Source organism: Nanorana parkeri, unplaced genomic scaffold, assembly GCF_000935625.1.
Source record: "Nanorana parkeri isolate BGI_ZX_2015 unplaced genomic scaffold, ASM93562v1 scaffold443, whole genome shotgun sequence".
Taxonomy (NCBI): domain Eukaryota; kingdom Metazoa; phylum Chordata; class Amphibia; order Anura; family Dicroglossidae; genus Nanorana; species Nanorana parkeri.
In genome coordinates this window covers 881211-896651 of record NW_017306711.1, presented here as the reverse complement: position 1 = coordinate 896651, position 15441 = coordinate 881211, and the positions used below count along the sequence as shown (strand labels likewise).

The 15441-nt window shown below is 40.8% G+C and overlaps 1 protein-coding gene across 4 annotated transcripts in view; it reads right to left on the bottom strand.

Annotated features, from left to right (window-relative positions):
• Positions 1-11596: 11596 nt before the first annotated feature.
• ASB7 (ankyrin repeat and SOCS box containing 7) overlaps positions 11597-15441 on the bottom strand; it is a 39182-nt gene continuing 35337 nt past the window's right edge. For all 4 annotated transcript variants that reach the window (XM_018560248.1, XM_018560249.1, XM_018560250.1 and 1 more), the window contains one exon: positions 11597-12069. In XM_018560248.1, the coding sequence (XP_018415750.1) occupies positions 11930-12069 (140 nt within the window). In that variant the 3' untranslated portion in view covers positions 11597-11929. The remainder of the gene's footprint in view (positions 12070-15441) is intronic.

Genomic DNA, 15441 nt, shown 5'->3' with positions numbered 1-15441 from the left:
AATCAAGTCTGAAGTATTGGAATTCTCTGGATAGTGCGGTCTGTTCGTATACAGCTCTTGATGTGTGTCGGTCAACATATGTGCACAACATTCATGCTACACAGGTGTTTGGGGAAAAACATCTTTCAATATAATGTGGTTTATGCCTGGAATGTGTGAACAATAAGTACCTATATATAGCAATAAATGATCCCATGATCTGAATGACTGATTAAGAAGTACAATAACAAGGCCATGTATGAATTGGTTTTCTATGTCGGTAGGAATGCCAATTTATTTTAGGTTTCCCGGCCAATCGCAATCAAGCAGGCCAAACAACATGGAGCCAGCTTCCGTGGCAATCAGGAACCTGGGCGGGCTGTCATTACCTGCCGCCCGGTTTCCTGATTACCAGGGAAGCCTGCTCTATGTCAGCGGAAGCACCAGTATTAGTATTCAGTGTCGGCGAGATCCGAAAGCAAAAAATCGGTACTCGTACTCGATACCGAAAAACTGGTATTGGTGCATCCCTAGTTTTGATTAAAACTATTTTTTGTATTGGGACAAGTAGATTGTCGTGAAGGACAAGTAGATTTGGCCCCCACTTTAGCCCTTGGACAAGTAGTTTTTTTAAAAATTTCCACACCCCTGTAGCTACCTCACATAATCGGGAAAAGGCGTTTGTTCTGCCAGAAAAGGGGTCAGAGATTTGTCACGGGCTACAATAAAAACACAAAGTGTGATGCAACACTTCCTTTATGTCTGTAGCATCACAACTGCTCTCTTCATTCAAAGCCTAGGTCGCAAAATCATGGACTTCCTTTTAAAAGCCATGTAAGCAATTCATGTTGCATTCTGAGGTTAAGCAGAAATAATATAATGCACTTATGAAAAAAAAATATCCTATGATTTTAATCTTGGACAGCTTTACACCCATGCTCCCTGAGCCCACAGTGGAGCTATTCCAGACACAGCCAACTGGGAGAGAATCCGGGTGCAAACTCAGACCCTGCTTGTGGGCATAATAACTCGTAGGTGGACAAGGAACTCCACAAACTATTCCAAGAAGAGTTAGTCTGTTTCCAGGAAAAGGAAATTCTGGCCTGGTGTACAGAGCCTGGTCGATTATCATAACCACTAAAGAAGACATAAAATAAAATGAAAGCATTGTCATGAATTTATGAAGTCTGAAAACATCTGTTCTCATAATGTACTGGGGTTTGGTAAAGGGATAGTTAATCTGGTTCAAACAATGAAAACAGCATTGGATTGCCAAATTCAGAATGAAATCCATCTGCAATGTTAAACAATTTTTGTCCAATTTTCGAGCGTAGCAACAACTTGATGGTGCTTTACCAGCCCACTGTTCAGAATTCTATGTAAAGATTTCAGTCATTGCATCTAAACATTTTTCCATGATTAATCAGCTTCATAGCAGGAATTTATTTTGCATGACTCAGTACTGAGAAAAGAATGATATCATAATAGAACAGACAGAAGTCTGAGGTATGGTTGACAAACCTTGGAAATATTTTTGACTTATTATTTTGGCAAATGTGTACTTATGATTTGCATTTTGGTTATTGACACACTGGTAAGTAGGGCCAATGTGTCTTAACAAGTGATGCACGTGTGGATTTATGACAAGGTTAGAGTATCCATATCTCTCTGGATATACATACATAAAAAGTCTGAAACAAGTTTATATAAATATTACTTAATTAACCTGTGAAATACAATCTTAACCCTTGTAAGACATTATCTTATGAACAGAGTGGGTTGTGAGGGTTTCTTTACATCTTTATACGAGGAAAAATTGCATACAGTTGCAACTGTACCAGGGAGGTTTGTAAGGAGGATAATGAACACATAAGAGAACAGGTATGGATGGAGAAACAAGAGTTCCAGAGGAAATAGCTGGCATGGATGGGGGTAGAAATAAATAACCAGAAAGGGAAGGACGGTGAGCACAGGTGAAAATGTAGGAGAATAACCAGAGAGGAGAAAAGGTATGGATGGAGGTACAATAGTATGACCAGAGAAGAGAGTCGGTATGATGGAGATAAAAGAGAATGACTAGAGGGCAGGATGGGTATAAATGAAGGTTAATTAGAATGATCACAGAGGAAATGAGAGTGGGCAGAGGAGACAGATAACCAGAGAACAAAGAGTATGCATGGTGGTAGATGAAAATCACAGAGGGAAGGAAAACAAGCAGAGGAGGGAAATTACCAGAGAGCAGAGTGGGTATGGAGGGAGGTAGATGAAAGAGAATTAAAGATAGGAGATTTGGCAGAGTAGGAAGAATTATCATTGATGGAGGTAGAAAAGAATGACTAGAGAGAAGAGTTGGGGTGAATGGAAAATGTGAGTTATCACAGTGGGGAGGAGAGTGGATATGAATTGAACTGAAGAAGAATAACCATAGAGAAGCAGGTATAAATGTAAGAGAAGGATCACAGTGTGAAGGAAAGTTGATGTGGATGGAAGTGGAGAAGAATGACTAGAAGGGATATGAATGAAAGAAGAAGATAGTCACAGTGGAAAGGGGGTGAATGGACATAAATGGAAGTGCAGTAGAATGTCTAGTGGGGAAAGTAGGTATGGAAAAAAGAGATGAATGTTCACAGTGAGGAGGAGATTGGACATAAATGGAATTGGAGGAAGGTAACAATAGAAATAAGCAGGTATGGATGGAAGTGAAGGATGACCAGGAGGGAGAGTGGGTATGGATGAAGGTAGAAGAAAATGATCACATAGTGAAGGTAAGATGGCAGAGAAAGAGAATGAGCAGACAGGAGTGTGAGTATGGATATAGTTGGAAGAGAGGGTATCAGAGGGGGAAGAATGGGCATGAATGAAAGTAGAGCAAAATGTTCACAGAGGAGTACAGTGGCCATAGAAAGAAGTGAAAAAAAATGCTCACCGGGGAGAAGAGTGGCCATGGATGAAAGTGGAGCAAAATCAGCAGGCATGGATGGAAGTGGAGAATAATCAAGAATAGTAGAGCAGGCATGGATGGAGGTGGAGGAGAATGATCACTGAGAACAGAAGAGTGGGCATGGAGAAAGAGGGTAAACACCAGTAATTCAGTCATTACACAGAGGAGAGAGCAGTGAGTTAAAGCAGTACGGTGCAAAATTTTTGCAAGAGTGCACCCAAAATAGATTAAGGTTTTCATGAGCTCACCAACTCACATGAAAAAAGTTCACACTGTAGCAGGGCTTGGATAAAATAGATTATCCCATACAGGCCTGTAGGGCAAGCCACTTTTTCCAAGTGTTCCAAAGGTAGAGTACAGCACAGAGTAAAGTATAAAAATAAATATGTCTCTGCAGTAATAAAGTAAATACACTGGGCCAAGCTTCAGTATCATGCTAGTCGGCCCCACAGGCTGTCAAATTACCTGAACAATCTGATCGGCATTGTTCAGGTTTTTTGAGAGCCAGCGGGACTAGCAAGATACTGAAGCTTGGCCCAGCGGGAGATTCTTCCATCCATACAGTTTAGTGTAGTTGGAGGAATCTGATGCACTTTTTCCATCTACAGATAAACTATAGGTGCATGGCCAGCTTTAGGGTGGCTCCAGTCTATGGAAGAGCCATGGATCCACCCTTGCTCAGGAGCTTTGTCAACCTGTGGAGCGGGTAGTGTTAGATATACTAGCAGAATTAGATGGACTTGACTAACAAATTACAGCCAAGCTCCAGCTAACACTTTTAAACAGTTAAACAGTTACAGCAACATTTTATTTCCTTTTGGGGTAAAGGTCTTATATCAATGAATAAAAAAAGTACCATTGTAATCACCCATGTCAGTGTTAAATGTTTTGCTTCAACCCGCTAACTGGCACTTTTGCTGGACAGCTAGATGTGTAAAAGGAAGTCGAAAAAATAGGATTTTTGTACTCACCGTAAAATCCTTTTCTCTCCGTTCATTGAAGGACACAGGGCAACAGATCGTAGATCCTGAATGGTAAGGTATATCGCTACCTGCAGGAGTAGGACGCTAGGCACATAACAAAAGACAAGACAGCCTAGGGGCGGCCCCTGCTGGTGGCCTAACCCCCCACTTGCTGGTGCTTCCTGGGCCTTCCGCCATGGGGCCTCTGTTTCTCAGGTTTGTAAGGCCGCTACATAGTCTTCTTTTCACACCTTTGTTAAGTTTTACAAGGTGGATGTTTTGGTATCGGCGGATGCTGGTTTGGGGCGCAAAGTGTAGCAGGCGGCTCTTTTGGGTGTTTGGTTGTTGTTGCCCATCCCTCAGTGTGTACTGCTTGGTGACGTCCCTACCATTCAGGATCTACGATCTGTTGCCCTGTGTCCTTCAATGAACGGGAGAGAAAATAGGATTTACAAGGATCTACAGTCACCCAGCATGTCGCCCTGGGGACACTTGCTAGAAGAACAAAATGAATCAAACGTAAGAAAGGAAAACATTTCCAGATACATTTTTTTAGCTCCTTACTCGTGAAGCTAGGCAAAAAACTGGAGACTTATCAGCAAGTGGGGGGTTGGGCCACCAGCAGGGGCCGCCTAGGCTGTCTTGTCTTTTGTTATGTGCCTAGCGTCCTACTCCTGCAGGTGGCGATATACCCTACCATTCAGGATCTACGATCTGTTGCCCTGTGCCCTTCAATGAACGGGAGAGAAATTAGACTTACTGGCAGCTTTTGGGTTCAGATACTCCAAGTGATGAACACAAACCAGTCTGATAAACATCTAATATAATGGTCTGGATTTTCACTGTGCCAACACTTGTACTCATCATACAAAGTCTTTCCTTTGTGAAAGGTATTATATATTTTCCAGCCTTCTCACAAATTCCTTACCCCACCTCTCTACTAATAATGTGAAACGCAAGCTGCTCATTGCAAAGTTTCATTTTTGGCTTGTAACTTTTTTTCGCTAAAGTTTTTTGACTTGCCTGCAAATATTGCTCTCAGAAAAAGAAAGAATGCAGACTAAATATGAGTGACCAGGCATTGTCCTACAATTGGCAGGATCAATTCAAATTTAACAGATCTCATAACTCTATTCCAGAAGAATAATGTCTGACAGATACTGGCAGATAATGTTTTCCCATTGGATACCAACATTCTGTCTTGAGAAACACAAAAAAGGGAAACAGGGCAGCTGTGATTAATAAAGGCAATTACATTCTGGAAATAGCATGTACTGAACAATGTAACAACAAGTATTGAGAGTTACTGGCACATGGTGGCTATCAGGACTAGCAGTACCTCATTGAGTGTCACCAGGGAACACAGGAAGTAATGCATGATGTGAACTTAATCAGACGTCCAGGCACATTGATCTAGTTATCTACATATGCAACAATTATCTAAGTATCCACCAAATGCAGCAAGAATGACCATATATTCCCTTGAACAGATACATGCTGCTTAGGGCCACAGCCCGTAGGAAGATTTTTTTTTTTTTTTTTAAATTGAACAATTTATGCCCATTTAAGAACAGGTTAATTTAGGCTGAATGGTTATCGGCCGCTGAGTGATTCATAAGACACTGGTATGCATTACTGAACACGCACATATTTTAGCTAGGCATAAATTGTTTGGTCATATGTACCATCTCATAAGAACTGATCATGGGGGAGACTACGTATGAGGTCAGATAAATGGCCTCAGCACTGCTTTAAACAAAGAAGCCTTTCATGCCTAACCCTTGTTGAATAGCATCAGCTTCTCGTTGTTATAAATGGGGACTGCTCTTCCCACAACTGTGAGAGCCAGCACACCGAAGGCTAACATTTGCAAATTAGGAAACATCTTCAGTTGTTATTGTGGAAAGGGTAACGGGTGCACAGAGTTGCAGTGATTGTGAAAGCTATTATATAGAAATAAAACCACAAAAATATTTGTGGGCTCACTCCTCCAGCGTACAGAGGCAGCCATATAAGACTTCTACAGGGATACACCTTTAAGGGGGGAAAAAGATGATCGCCCTGTCTTTTTTTTTTTTTGAAACAGGAGCAAAGGCAAAGTTGTTTCCCATAGTAACCAATCCCATTCCTTGTTTTATTTGCAGCACTACACTCAACTAATCTTTTTAGCCAGTAGCTCCACTGGAAATCATTCAACTATGATCGTGTTCCAGTAAAACAAAAGCAATATTTATTTTTTGGAACAATGGAGAAAATCAGAATCAGAGTTTAAGAGGTTTTTGGAAAGCTGTGACACAAGAGTATAACTATCCGAGGGTCTGGATGGGCAACCTTTGTCAAGGATAGCTTTACAATAACACTCAAAATCATTACAACCCATTACAATATTAAAAGGTAAATCAAAAATATGAAAAAAGTCAGAGAGAATGATTCACTTTATGCATACCAATATCCCCTGCATAAAACATTTAAAATCACCAAAGGTACAGGAGTCAAGCTATACATGCTCAAGCTCTGTAATCATGACTGCTCCTTTAAGCAGTGAAGGGTGCACTGGTTGCAGAATGTGGGCATAGTGAACCATTGCCATCCTATAGTATGAATTTTAATTAGGAGAGGATCAAGGGGCTTATGGAAGCAGCAGTGGTTTAGTTCCTGACCACAGAGCACAGCACACCAATCAGTAGAGGTGTTAAAGTGACAGGTTCTTAAGCTCATTAGACACACTACATGAACATGAACAAAATGGGTGGTGTGACCACTGACTGGAGCATGACCTGAACACGACAATCCAAGGAGAGACATACAGTGGAGAAACACGGATGCTACACTTGGCTGACTGCTAGAAGCCAACAAGCAGCAGACAAACTGCAGTGACCGCAGACTTCCACTTGATTTAATAGGTTTTAAAGACCTGCTAAAGCCCGCTGATATTTAAAGAATGTGGACATTAGACAACAAACTGTCCGCAGAAGACTTTCATTCCGCTGGCCTAGTTGTTTTCCACAGCATGCTATCTGACAGCTACGAGCCCAGTTTAATTGAACTGTGGGCCATGTCTTCTAAGCAATAGTCTAAGTAGCAGATCATTTCTTAAGCCAAAGCTTTTTTTTTTAGTTTTGGATAGAATAGTGAAGGATTAGAACTCCTGTCAGGTTTTACTTCCATTGGAGTTTCTACTGGATAGATTCTTTCACTTCTGTCTGGTTAAAAAAGTTGACCAGGAAGAGATTTGGGGGCAACAACAAAATACAATCAGTGTACTACAACTGCTTTTCAGGGAAGTAGTACCTAAAGGAAATGTTTCCGGGGAGAAACATGAAGGCTGCTTTTATTGACTTCTCATTCTGCAAATGAGAATGTTTATTCTGCAAATGAGAAGCTGCCTGGCTGTCATGCTGAAACTCTGTCTTCAACACTAACCCACAAACCTGGAACAAGTATGCAGATAGGGTCTTCCAAATTTACTTTGACTTTCCTAAACTGCATACTTGTTATGTGTCAATGACCCAGAATCTACTGAAGCCAAGGGGTCGACATAAAAGCAAGGTAGCCTGCATTTTTAAGAGTCTAAGCAATGGGATGCCTCAGTGTTTCCTAAGAAAAGGTACAATTTAGGACTCAAGACACATTCAGTTTATCTTATATTTAAAACGTTATACACAGCCTTATACATGTGGTGTCCAGCAGCCTACTTGCATGTGCATTTAGGTGGAACTTCAGCCACTTGTCTCAAGATCCTGTGCTGTACACCCTTGCCAGTGCATCTGGGTGAAGTTTTGATGGGCTTAGACACAAATTGGGCTCTGATATAAAACTTTTTCTAGAGAGAGAAGAGGGGTGGGAATCGGTACTCTAGCAGCCTCTCTACCCTCAGCACCTGAAAGTCCAGCATTATGTTATTGGCCAGAGCCATATGTGAGGCAGACACCAACGTAGACTCAATGGGATTTGCACTAGAAGGTTTAAACATGGTGACCTGTTTTACTAACAAACAGATCAATGCCTCTGAATTAAATCTGAAGTGAGGTTTGAAGTAGTTTGCATTCAATTCAGCCCTCCCCTGCTGTGCCCGTGCCCCTCCCCGCTGCAGACTCATTGACTGTCAGCGATCTTTCCTCACAGCTGTAATGGGCTGTCAGAGGTGACACAGACCGCTGCGGACGATTACAGACTATAAAGAGAGATTGCTGACAGTCTGCGACTCTGCATTCCCCTGAAAAAAATAAAAGAAACATAAAAACTTGAGTCCTCCAGTAAATGGCTCCTGCATCTTTTAACTAGGAAGATGTTCGAAGACTTATAGTGTAGTTTTATCAGGCTTTCTTTACCCGATAATCCTGCCAGTAACACACTCCTAGGGTGACAAAGTTCACTTACCGTACTGTACTTATGTAGGAGCAGCATTGTCATCCTAGTCTGCTCTCTGGATCTGGACTACAAACATCTCCTCCTCTCTATTATTATTATTATACAGAATTTATATAGCGCCAACAGTTTGCTCAGCGCTTTACAATATATAAGAAAGACATTACAATCACAATACAATTCAAGACAAGGTGGTAAGGAGGGCCCTGCCCGTGAGGGCTTACAATCTAAAAATCTATTACATTGGGAGAATAGGGTTTTGTCGTTTACAGAAGATAATTGGGAAAGCTAATAAGATTGATTGAGATTTTAGTTCAGTTTTGCAGAGAAAGAGTTGGTGTGCCTGACCAGGTCTGTTACTGAGTGCTGATTATTTAAGCAGCCTGCTCAAGACTATGAAAATGTAGGTTGTTAGTGCAATCTCTATTTAACTGCATATCTATTACTGTGACTTTAATTGGGCTTTCTTTAAAACCAAGATGTAGTATCAACATGTTTGTCTTATTCTGTCCTGCAAGGCACAAAGTGCAACATGCTTGGCTATGCTTAAGGTCCCTTGGTGGACTGAAACATGTTAGCAATCTTTGTAGTTGCTTTTATGCCTTTTCAATAAAGAGACGCCATTAAGAGGATTCTTATGAGTGCCAGCTCTTTTCCACTTCATTTTGCTGATTGGGTCCGGCAGAGACGCTGAGCCCCATGGTTCCCATGGAATATTGGGTCTGAGAAGGTAGATCAACTTCATTCTTGCATTATATGCACTGTTTGGATTGGTGCAGTAGATTCAGAGCTAGTATGCTCAACAGCATGCCCCCACGCCCACTGCTGTCTGACCTACTTAGTGGAAGACAAATATCGGGCAGTGTCTGACAGCACTGGTCTCAGGCACCAGGCGATATTTGCTTCATGCTGTTTGAGTGGACAGATATGGTAGCAGATTGAGGCGACAAGAGCTGGAGAGGGCACAGTCAGGGATTTAAGCAGAGTGGATGGAAACTGGAGCAAACAGAGTGGGGATCTGTAAGTATTTTTCATTGAACACTGTTCTAGGGTCACTGTAAACACACAGGATGTTCTGACAGATGCGCTCACAGCAGAGGGGGTGAGCTCTGATTGAACTCCACAAATAGAGAATGCCCCCAAATTGGGATTCGTGCATGGGGGGGCTGGCAGGCAGTAATAGCAGCCAGAAAGATGTGAATTATTGGAGAATCATTCAGTGTTTTCTTTCACAAAGATAAGTATTTAAAAATGAATTCATAGACCTGGAGTTATTATTAGGGATGCACCGATATATCGTCCGAAAATTGCACTTTTGGCAAAATGCCGAAAGTGCCATGCTCTTGCCGATATAGCGGTGCATCCTATTCTCTCCTCCCCGCTGGGCGCTGCTCTGTGTCCCAGCCTGGTGGAGAGAAACTGTCACAGGAGGCAGAGAGCTGCGGGAGGAGAGCGCTGTAAGCGGCCGGCGTCTCCTGTGACAGCTGTCAGGATGGAGAGCGAGGTACAAACACTCAGTGAGTGTTTGTAAATAATTTAGGACATGGTATGTTTACTGTATCCTCAATTATGAATGAATGGGAAGTGATCGACATCACCTCCTGTTCATTCATGATTGTGGTTATAGTAAACATACTCTGTCCTCAATTATTTACAAACCCTCAGCGATCACTGAGTTATGAATGAACAGGAAAACTCAGTATAGAGGATTCCTGTTCATTTATAACAAGGGCTGCAGAAAAAGATATTAGAGGTCTGACCTCTAATATTTCCCCAAAGCCCCTAGAAGTAAAGTAAAAAATATTTAATAAGAATGAATAAAAATAAAAAGTTAAAAAAAATTTGAAAAAGTTAGAATAAAAAACATTTTCGGCCTGACATTTTTTTCATTTCGGTTTTGAAATGTTCATACCGGTGCACCTCGAGTTATTATAGTGGATGAGACCCTTTTTTAAAATTTTACAAAGTTTTCACTAACCAAACAACCTTCCCATTACCCAAATGATACACGGCATGACATTTTTCAAAATGTAACTTTTATTATTTATGTATATAAATAAGACACCATAGCACCATACACATAAGAGAAAAAGTCACAGAGCAGGGGGAAGGGGAAAGAGGAATAAAACTATGTTTAAACTGCAAACATAATGCTGCCTAAAAATAAAAGGAGGTAAAGTGATACATATCATAGCACAGGGAAAAAGAACAATTTTGATGTAACCAAGCTGCTTGGTTCTATGGAACTGATTAACTCTGTTGCCTTATCCCTATAGAAAGGATTACAGATAGCTTAATTCTTTTTCTTATGGATACTGAAGGGTTTCTGAATAGTCAATTTAAGAAATAACAAGATGGGGGTACTTTAGTGGACTTGGGCTGTATCTAATACAGCACACAAGTAATTCTGGCCACAAACAGGAGGACCTTTAATCCAACACAAGGAAACACCTGATGTCTGCAACTGCTGACCATCGTAGAGAGACATATTTCTTCCAGAGTAAATCCAATTTGTGATATTTGGGGTTTTTCTTGTGGTTTTTGCATAAATTATAGTTTTTAATGAACAGAATATCTGATGTACTGCTATTCACACGTTTGTCTTCTAGTGGGCAGTTATATTTACAGGACTGAGACCTGTAGGTGGCTGACCCCATATTCCAGCCACTGGGGATCTTCTTCCTGTTAGCAGTGTGTGAACAAATTCAATTCCACAATGGAGGAAATGGCCTGGATATAAGTGCAGTCTGCATGCTTGCCGCAAACAAATGCATGCAAGATGCAGTAAATGTGCACTCACAGTTCAACCAATTTTGTAAAGAAAAGCTCCTGAATTAAAAGGATAATTTAAGCTAATTGGCAGATTAACATTTACATAACTGACTCTGGGGTCTCAAGAAGAAGAAAAAAAGGGGGGGGGGGGGGGGGTTTTTAAAATTTTTGTTTTTCTTTTTTTGTTTTTTTTTTTTTTTTTTTTTTTTTTGGTATCTTAACATTTGTGTTTGTCCTTCAGCAGTACTTTTTCGGACATGAAAATATGCTTAAGAGGTGCTCAAACCTTTTTCGTATTGGCCAAAAAAAATATCCTGTGTATTACCAGTGCAAGCTGTACAGCAAAATCATATACACAATTTGATCGTAATGTGTCCCTGCAATCTACATACAACAAAGACTGCCATTTTGTAGGCTGAAACGTGACATACGCAGCCCAGCAAATCACTAAGAACTAGAAAGGATGTGGAGGCATGCTCCTAGCAAACTGATAAGCTGCCTTCAGGCTCATGCCGTACAATGGTTGCCATTATTGCAGGCAGGTGACAGGTACAATTTTAATCCGTGTGTTTGAAGATAGGGGCCACATTTGCTCTGTGTCAGATATTAGAAAGAAAATGTCATAAAGTGTTAAGTGTTTTCTTCTTTCAAGTGAAACTTAAAGTGTGGACCTCAAAACCTGGATCTCAAAAGATTAAGACTTTCTATCACACCATATAAAAAAAAAAAACCAGGGAAAATAATATTAAAACAAAAACAAAAATATATAAAAATGTATACCTGCCTTCTGACTCCCACCCACATCAGAAATTGCATAGGATATACTTGTGCAAGACAACAGCCTACCCCAGTTTTGGAATAATCACATCTGAAATGACGCAACAAGTCTCTGCTGCAGTGGACACACTCAGATGTCATCGTATTTGTGTTTTAAGTAGTCCTTCATGACCCTGGCAATAGGGAGCTCGTCCAGTAGCTTGAGGTTCTGCAGTCCTATACAGTGGCGAATTTTAATCCGACATAGATCTTGAAGAAATCGGGGCTGTCCTGCTCACAGGGAAATAATAAAAACATGTATTAGAATATCTGCAAATACATGCATTCACCACATCATAAATAAAACTTATTTATAAACTACCAAATCCAAACTGAGATTATGCATAGGCAAAGGAAACATACAAGGCAAGCTGCACACCAACATGAGCTAATCTGGACTTCGCCAACAATTTGGAACAAGAAGTGCAGCAGATCAGGCTAGTCCATGATTTGCTGAGCAGGAAATAAAGGTGTCACAGGGAGCAGCCAAAGGGAGATTTGGAAGACTCCATTTCAAATAGTTTGTGTTGGGTGGAAAACAGCAGTGAGAAATTGTTTGGGAGGAAGAATGGGTGCAGTGGAATTCTCATAATGGCACATTGCAAAGGTACAACTTTTGTGGAATGGATCACCTTAACCCAAACTGAAGTGAGTCAAGCAATGATAGATTTTGGCCATAAAGCAGGACAAGCTGCTACCAAACATTACTACATAATGATTACTAGGTATTATATGTGATGAAACCATTTTACAGAACTGGCAGGTCAAACTGAGCATATGATAAAAAGAATACTGTTCAGAAGTTTGCTTCAGTGAAAACTGCAAATCCAAATGATCATCTGGCTTTTGATTTATAGACAGCGAATGTCATATATAAAGTTTGACTGTTAAGGTGCCCATACACCTTACGATTATCGTACGATAATCGTATGCTATCGACTTTTCGTACGACAATCGTAACGTGTGAATAGAGTGCCCGACCGATAGTACTGTACAATCGTACGACTTTTGAAGGTCAAGCATGTTTGAAAACTTTGGTCGATCGTACGATGTTCGCATGGTTGGTGGCGTTTCCGTCCGTCAAAAGTCGTACGATTAACACTGCGCATGCGCAAACGAAAATAATTGGGCTTAATTACCGCAAGTCGTCCAGGTGTTTTTTTTAACTACCACTGATTGAACCTTTCGATAATCGGGGCAGGATGGGGCCGTCGTACGAAAATCGTACGACGGTTCGATCATCGGACGAAAAGTTTCGTCCGATAATCGTAAGGTGTATGGGCACCTTAACTGTAAAAGTCAAGCTCCATGTGAGGATGCACCGATACCAAGTACCGTACAAGTACAGGTGCTGATACTTTTCCAGATCCAAGACTACACTAGAGAAAAATTCAAAAGTTAGGAGGCAGCTATCATAAAAGTGGTGCACCGATACCATTTTTCCAAGTACAAGCACTGATACTTTCCAAGTGCTCACAGATGCAAGTACCAATACTTGCCCAAGTACTCACAAATACAAGTACTGATACATTTTTGTTTATTGTCATGTGACAGTTTTTCTAAAACAATACAGACTAATGATTTCAGGACAGTGGTGGAGCACCAGAGCCAGGTCCCAGCTGCAACCGCTGCAACCCTGGTAGTTCTCATGAAAATGCCAAGTATCGGCACTGGTATCTGAACTGGTATCAGTGCATCCCTAGCCCCAAGCTTCCTGATTGGTCAAAAAAGTCACCCATTAAAGAACTAATAAGGGTGATCTACAAACCCCAAGAATTAAAGTTCCCAAACAGAAAGGGTTGTTTTTTTATTAAAAAGGCAAAGAGAATTTAGATAAAACAATGATACCCGGAGTTCTTCTTTAAGTGAAGAGTTTCTCCCACTTAAGGATGCAGCATGTATGTGTGCTGATGTAACCAAATGAACCCAACCTTCACTACCAGAATGTATAATAACTGATCACCATTCTTTAAATATCTGATAATCATCTATTTCTGCATTCCTACCCTAAAACTGCAAATGCATTTCTCAGAAAGTTGTCCACCGTGTCCGGAGCAGACTGTACATCTCTATGATTAGTTGGTAAAAGCTTCTGAGTCTTTTCCAGGAACAATTGCTTCCGCCTGTCTTAAGCCTTTGTTGTTAATCCTGTAACATCTAAAAGCCAGAGCCTGGAACAGTGCGAGGTTCCTCAGAAGCGGTGTCAGGAGCACTTAGTCATTCTTGGATGCATATGAATGAACGCACATACGAAAAAGCCAGTAACAGAAGGAAAGGTCGCTGGTAACTCCTGTTACGTTTGGGTTGGGGTACATGCTGACTCACTACTGGGAAATATATACTGAAAAAAAAGTTGTGATGTAGCTACAGAGTGAGCAATACCCTACAATACTACTGGATCATATCATACCGATTCTAGACTAATACTGGGTCTGATATGCCAGAAGACATATTTTAGGTGCGGGATTGTGTAAGCAAGTAAAAGCAGTATGCAATAAGTGCATTTTGAGATGCTTCTGACCTCTTTGTAAGCTGCTTTGGCAATTCTATTCACTTATATCGGGAGAAAAGGTTTCACTGTCACATTAAACAAACTGCTAGCAGGCTTCACTAAGCTTCAGCACTACTTCAAGCTTGTTGAAAGCCTGTTAGCAACTTATATTAAACAAAAATATTCGCGCTATTGGCTTTTCCACCCTTCAAAAATAGCGACAGCTATTTTACTTAAATGAACTTTTAGAATTATTTCCTCTTGGTTATTTATTAAGTGATTAGAGAACAACTTGCTCTTTTATTTATATACATGCTTATACAATTCACTTTTGTTTGGATCACTTACTTGTTCACTATGTTATATACATTAGTATGGTGATGAATAAATTTGCAATGGTGCATGTGTCTTAGTTTGAGTTCTTAACAGAGATTTACTCACACTGGTAGTCAATATCTATATATATTAGGGATGCACCGATACCGATACCGATACTAGTATCACTCAAATGCTCCGATACCTAGCACGAGTACTTCCTGTATCAGGAAGCCGGGCAGCGCATCATTACACGCTGCCCGGTTTCCTGTTATATATATTTATTCTTGTCTGAGATTTTTACACATAGATCACAGTAATTTGTGGACACATATACAATGTTTTGTTAGATTTGAACATCGATTCATTATTTAGAATTGTAGGGTTTGGTGAAAAGGTTTTAATGATAAGCGGTGTTACTTTTTTTTGCTATTGTTAGCAACTTGTTTAAAGTGAGCACTCCAGATAAGACGTACAGTCCTGTGCAAACGTTTTAGGCACCTGTGGATAAAAAAAACTGTAAAGTGAGGATACTTTAAAAATGCAATAAATATTGATCAATGAAAAACTAAATTGAATTAAAGGAGAACTATGAGGTGAGTGCTTTTCACTCACCTCATAGTTCTAGCCGACCTGTGACAATGAGACTGTCACAGGTCGGCTCAGTAGATCGGGAGGTGAGCGAACACATACCGGGTTCGCTCACCTCTCGATCCTGTCACAGCCCTCTGCCGTGACAGGGGGAGGGCTGGATTCCCCTCTCCCCGCTCCGATCTGCCAGCGCTGACTGGCGGAAC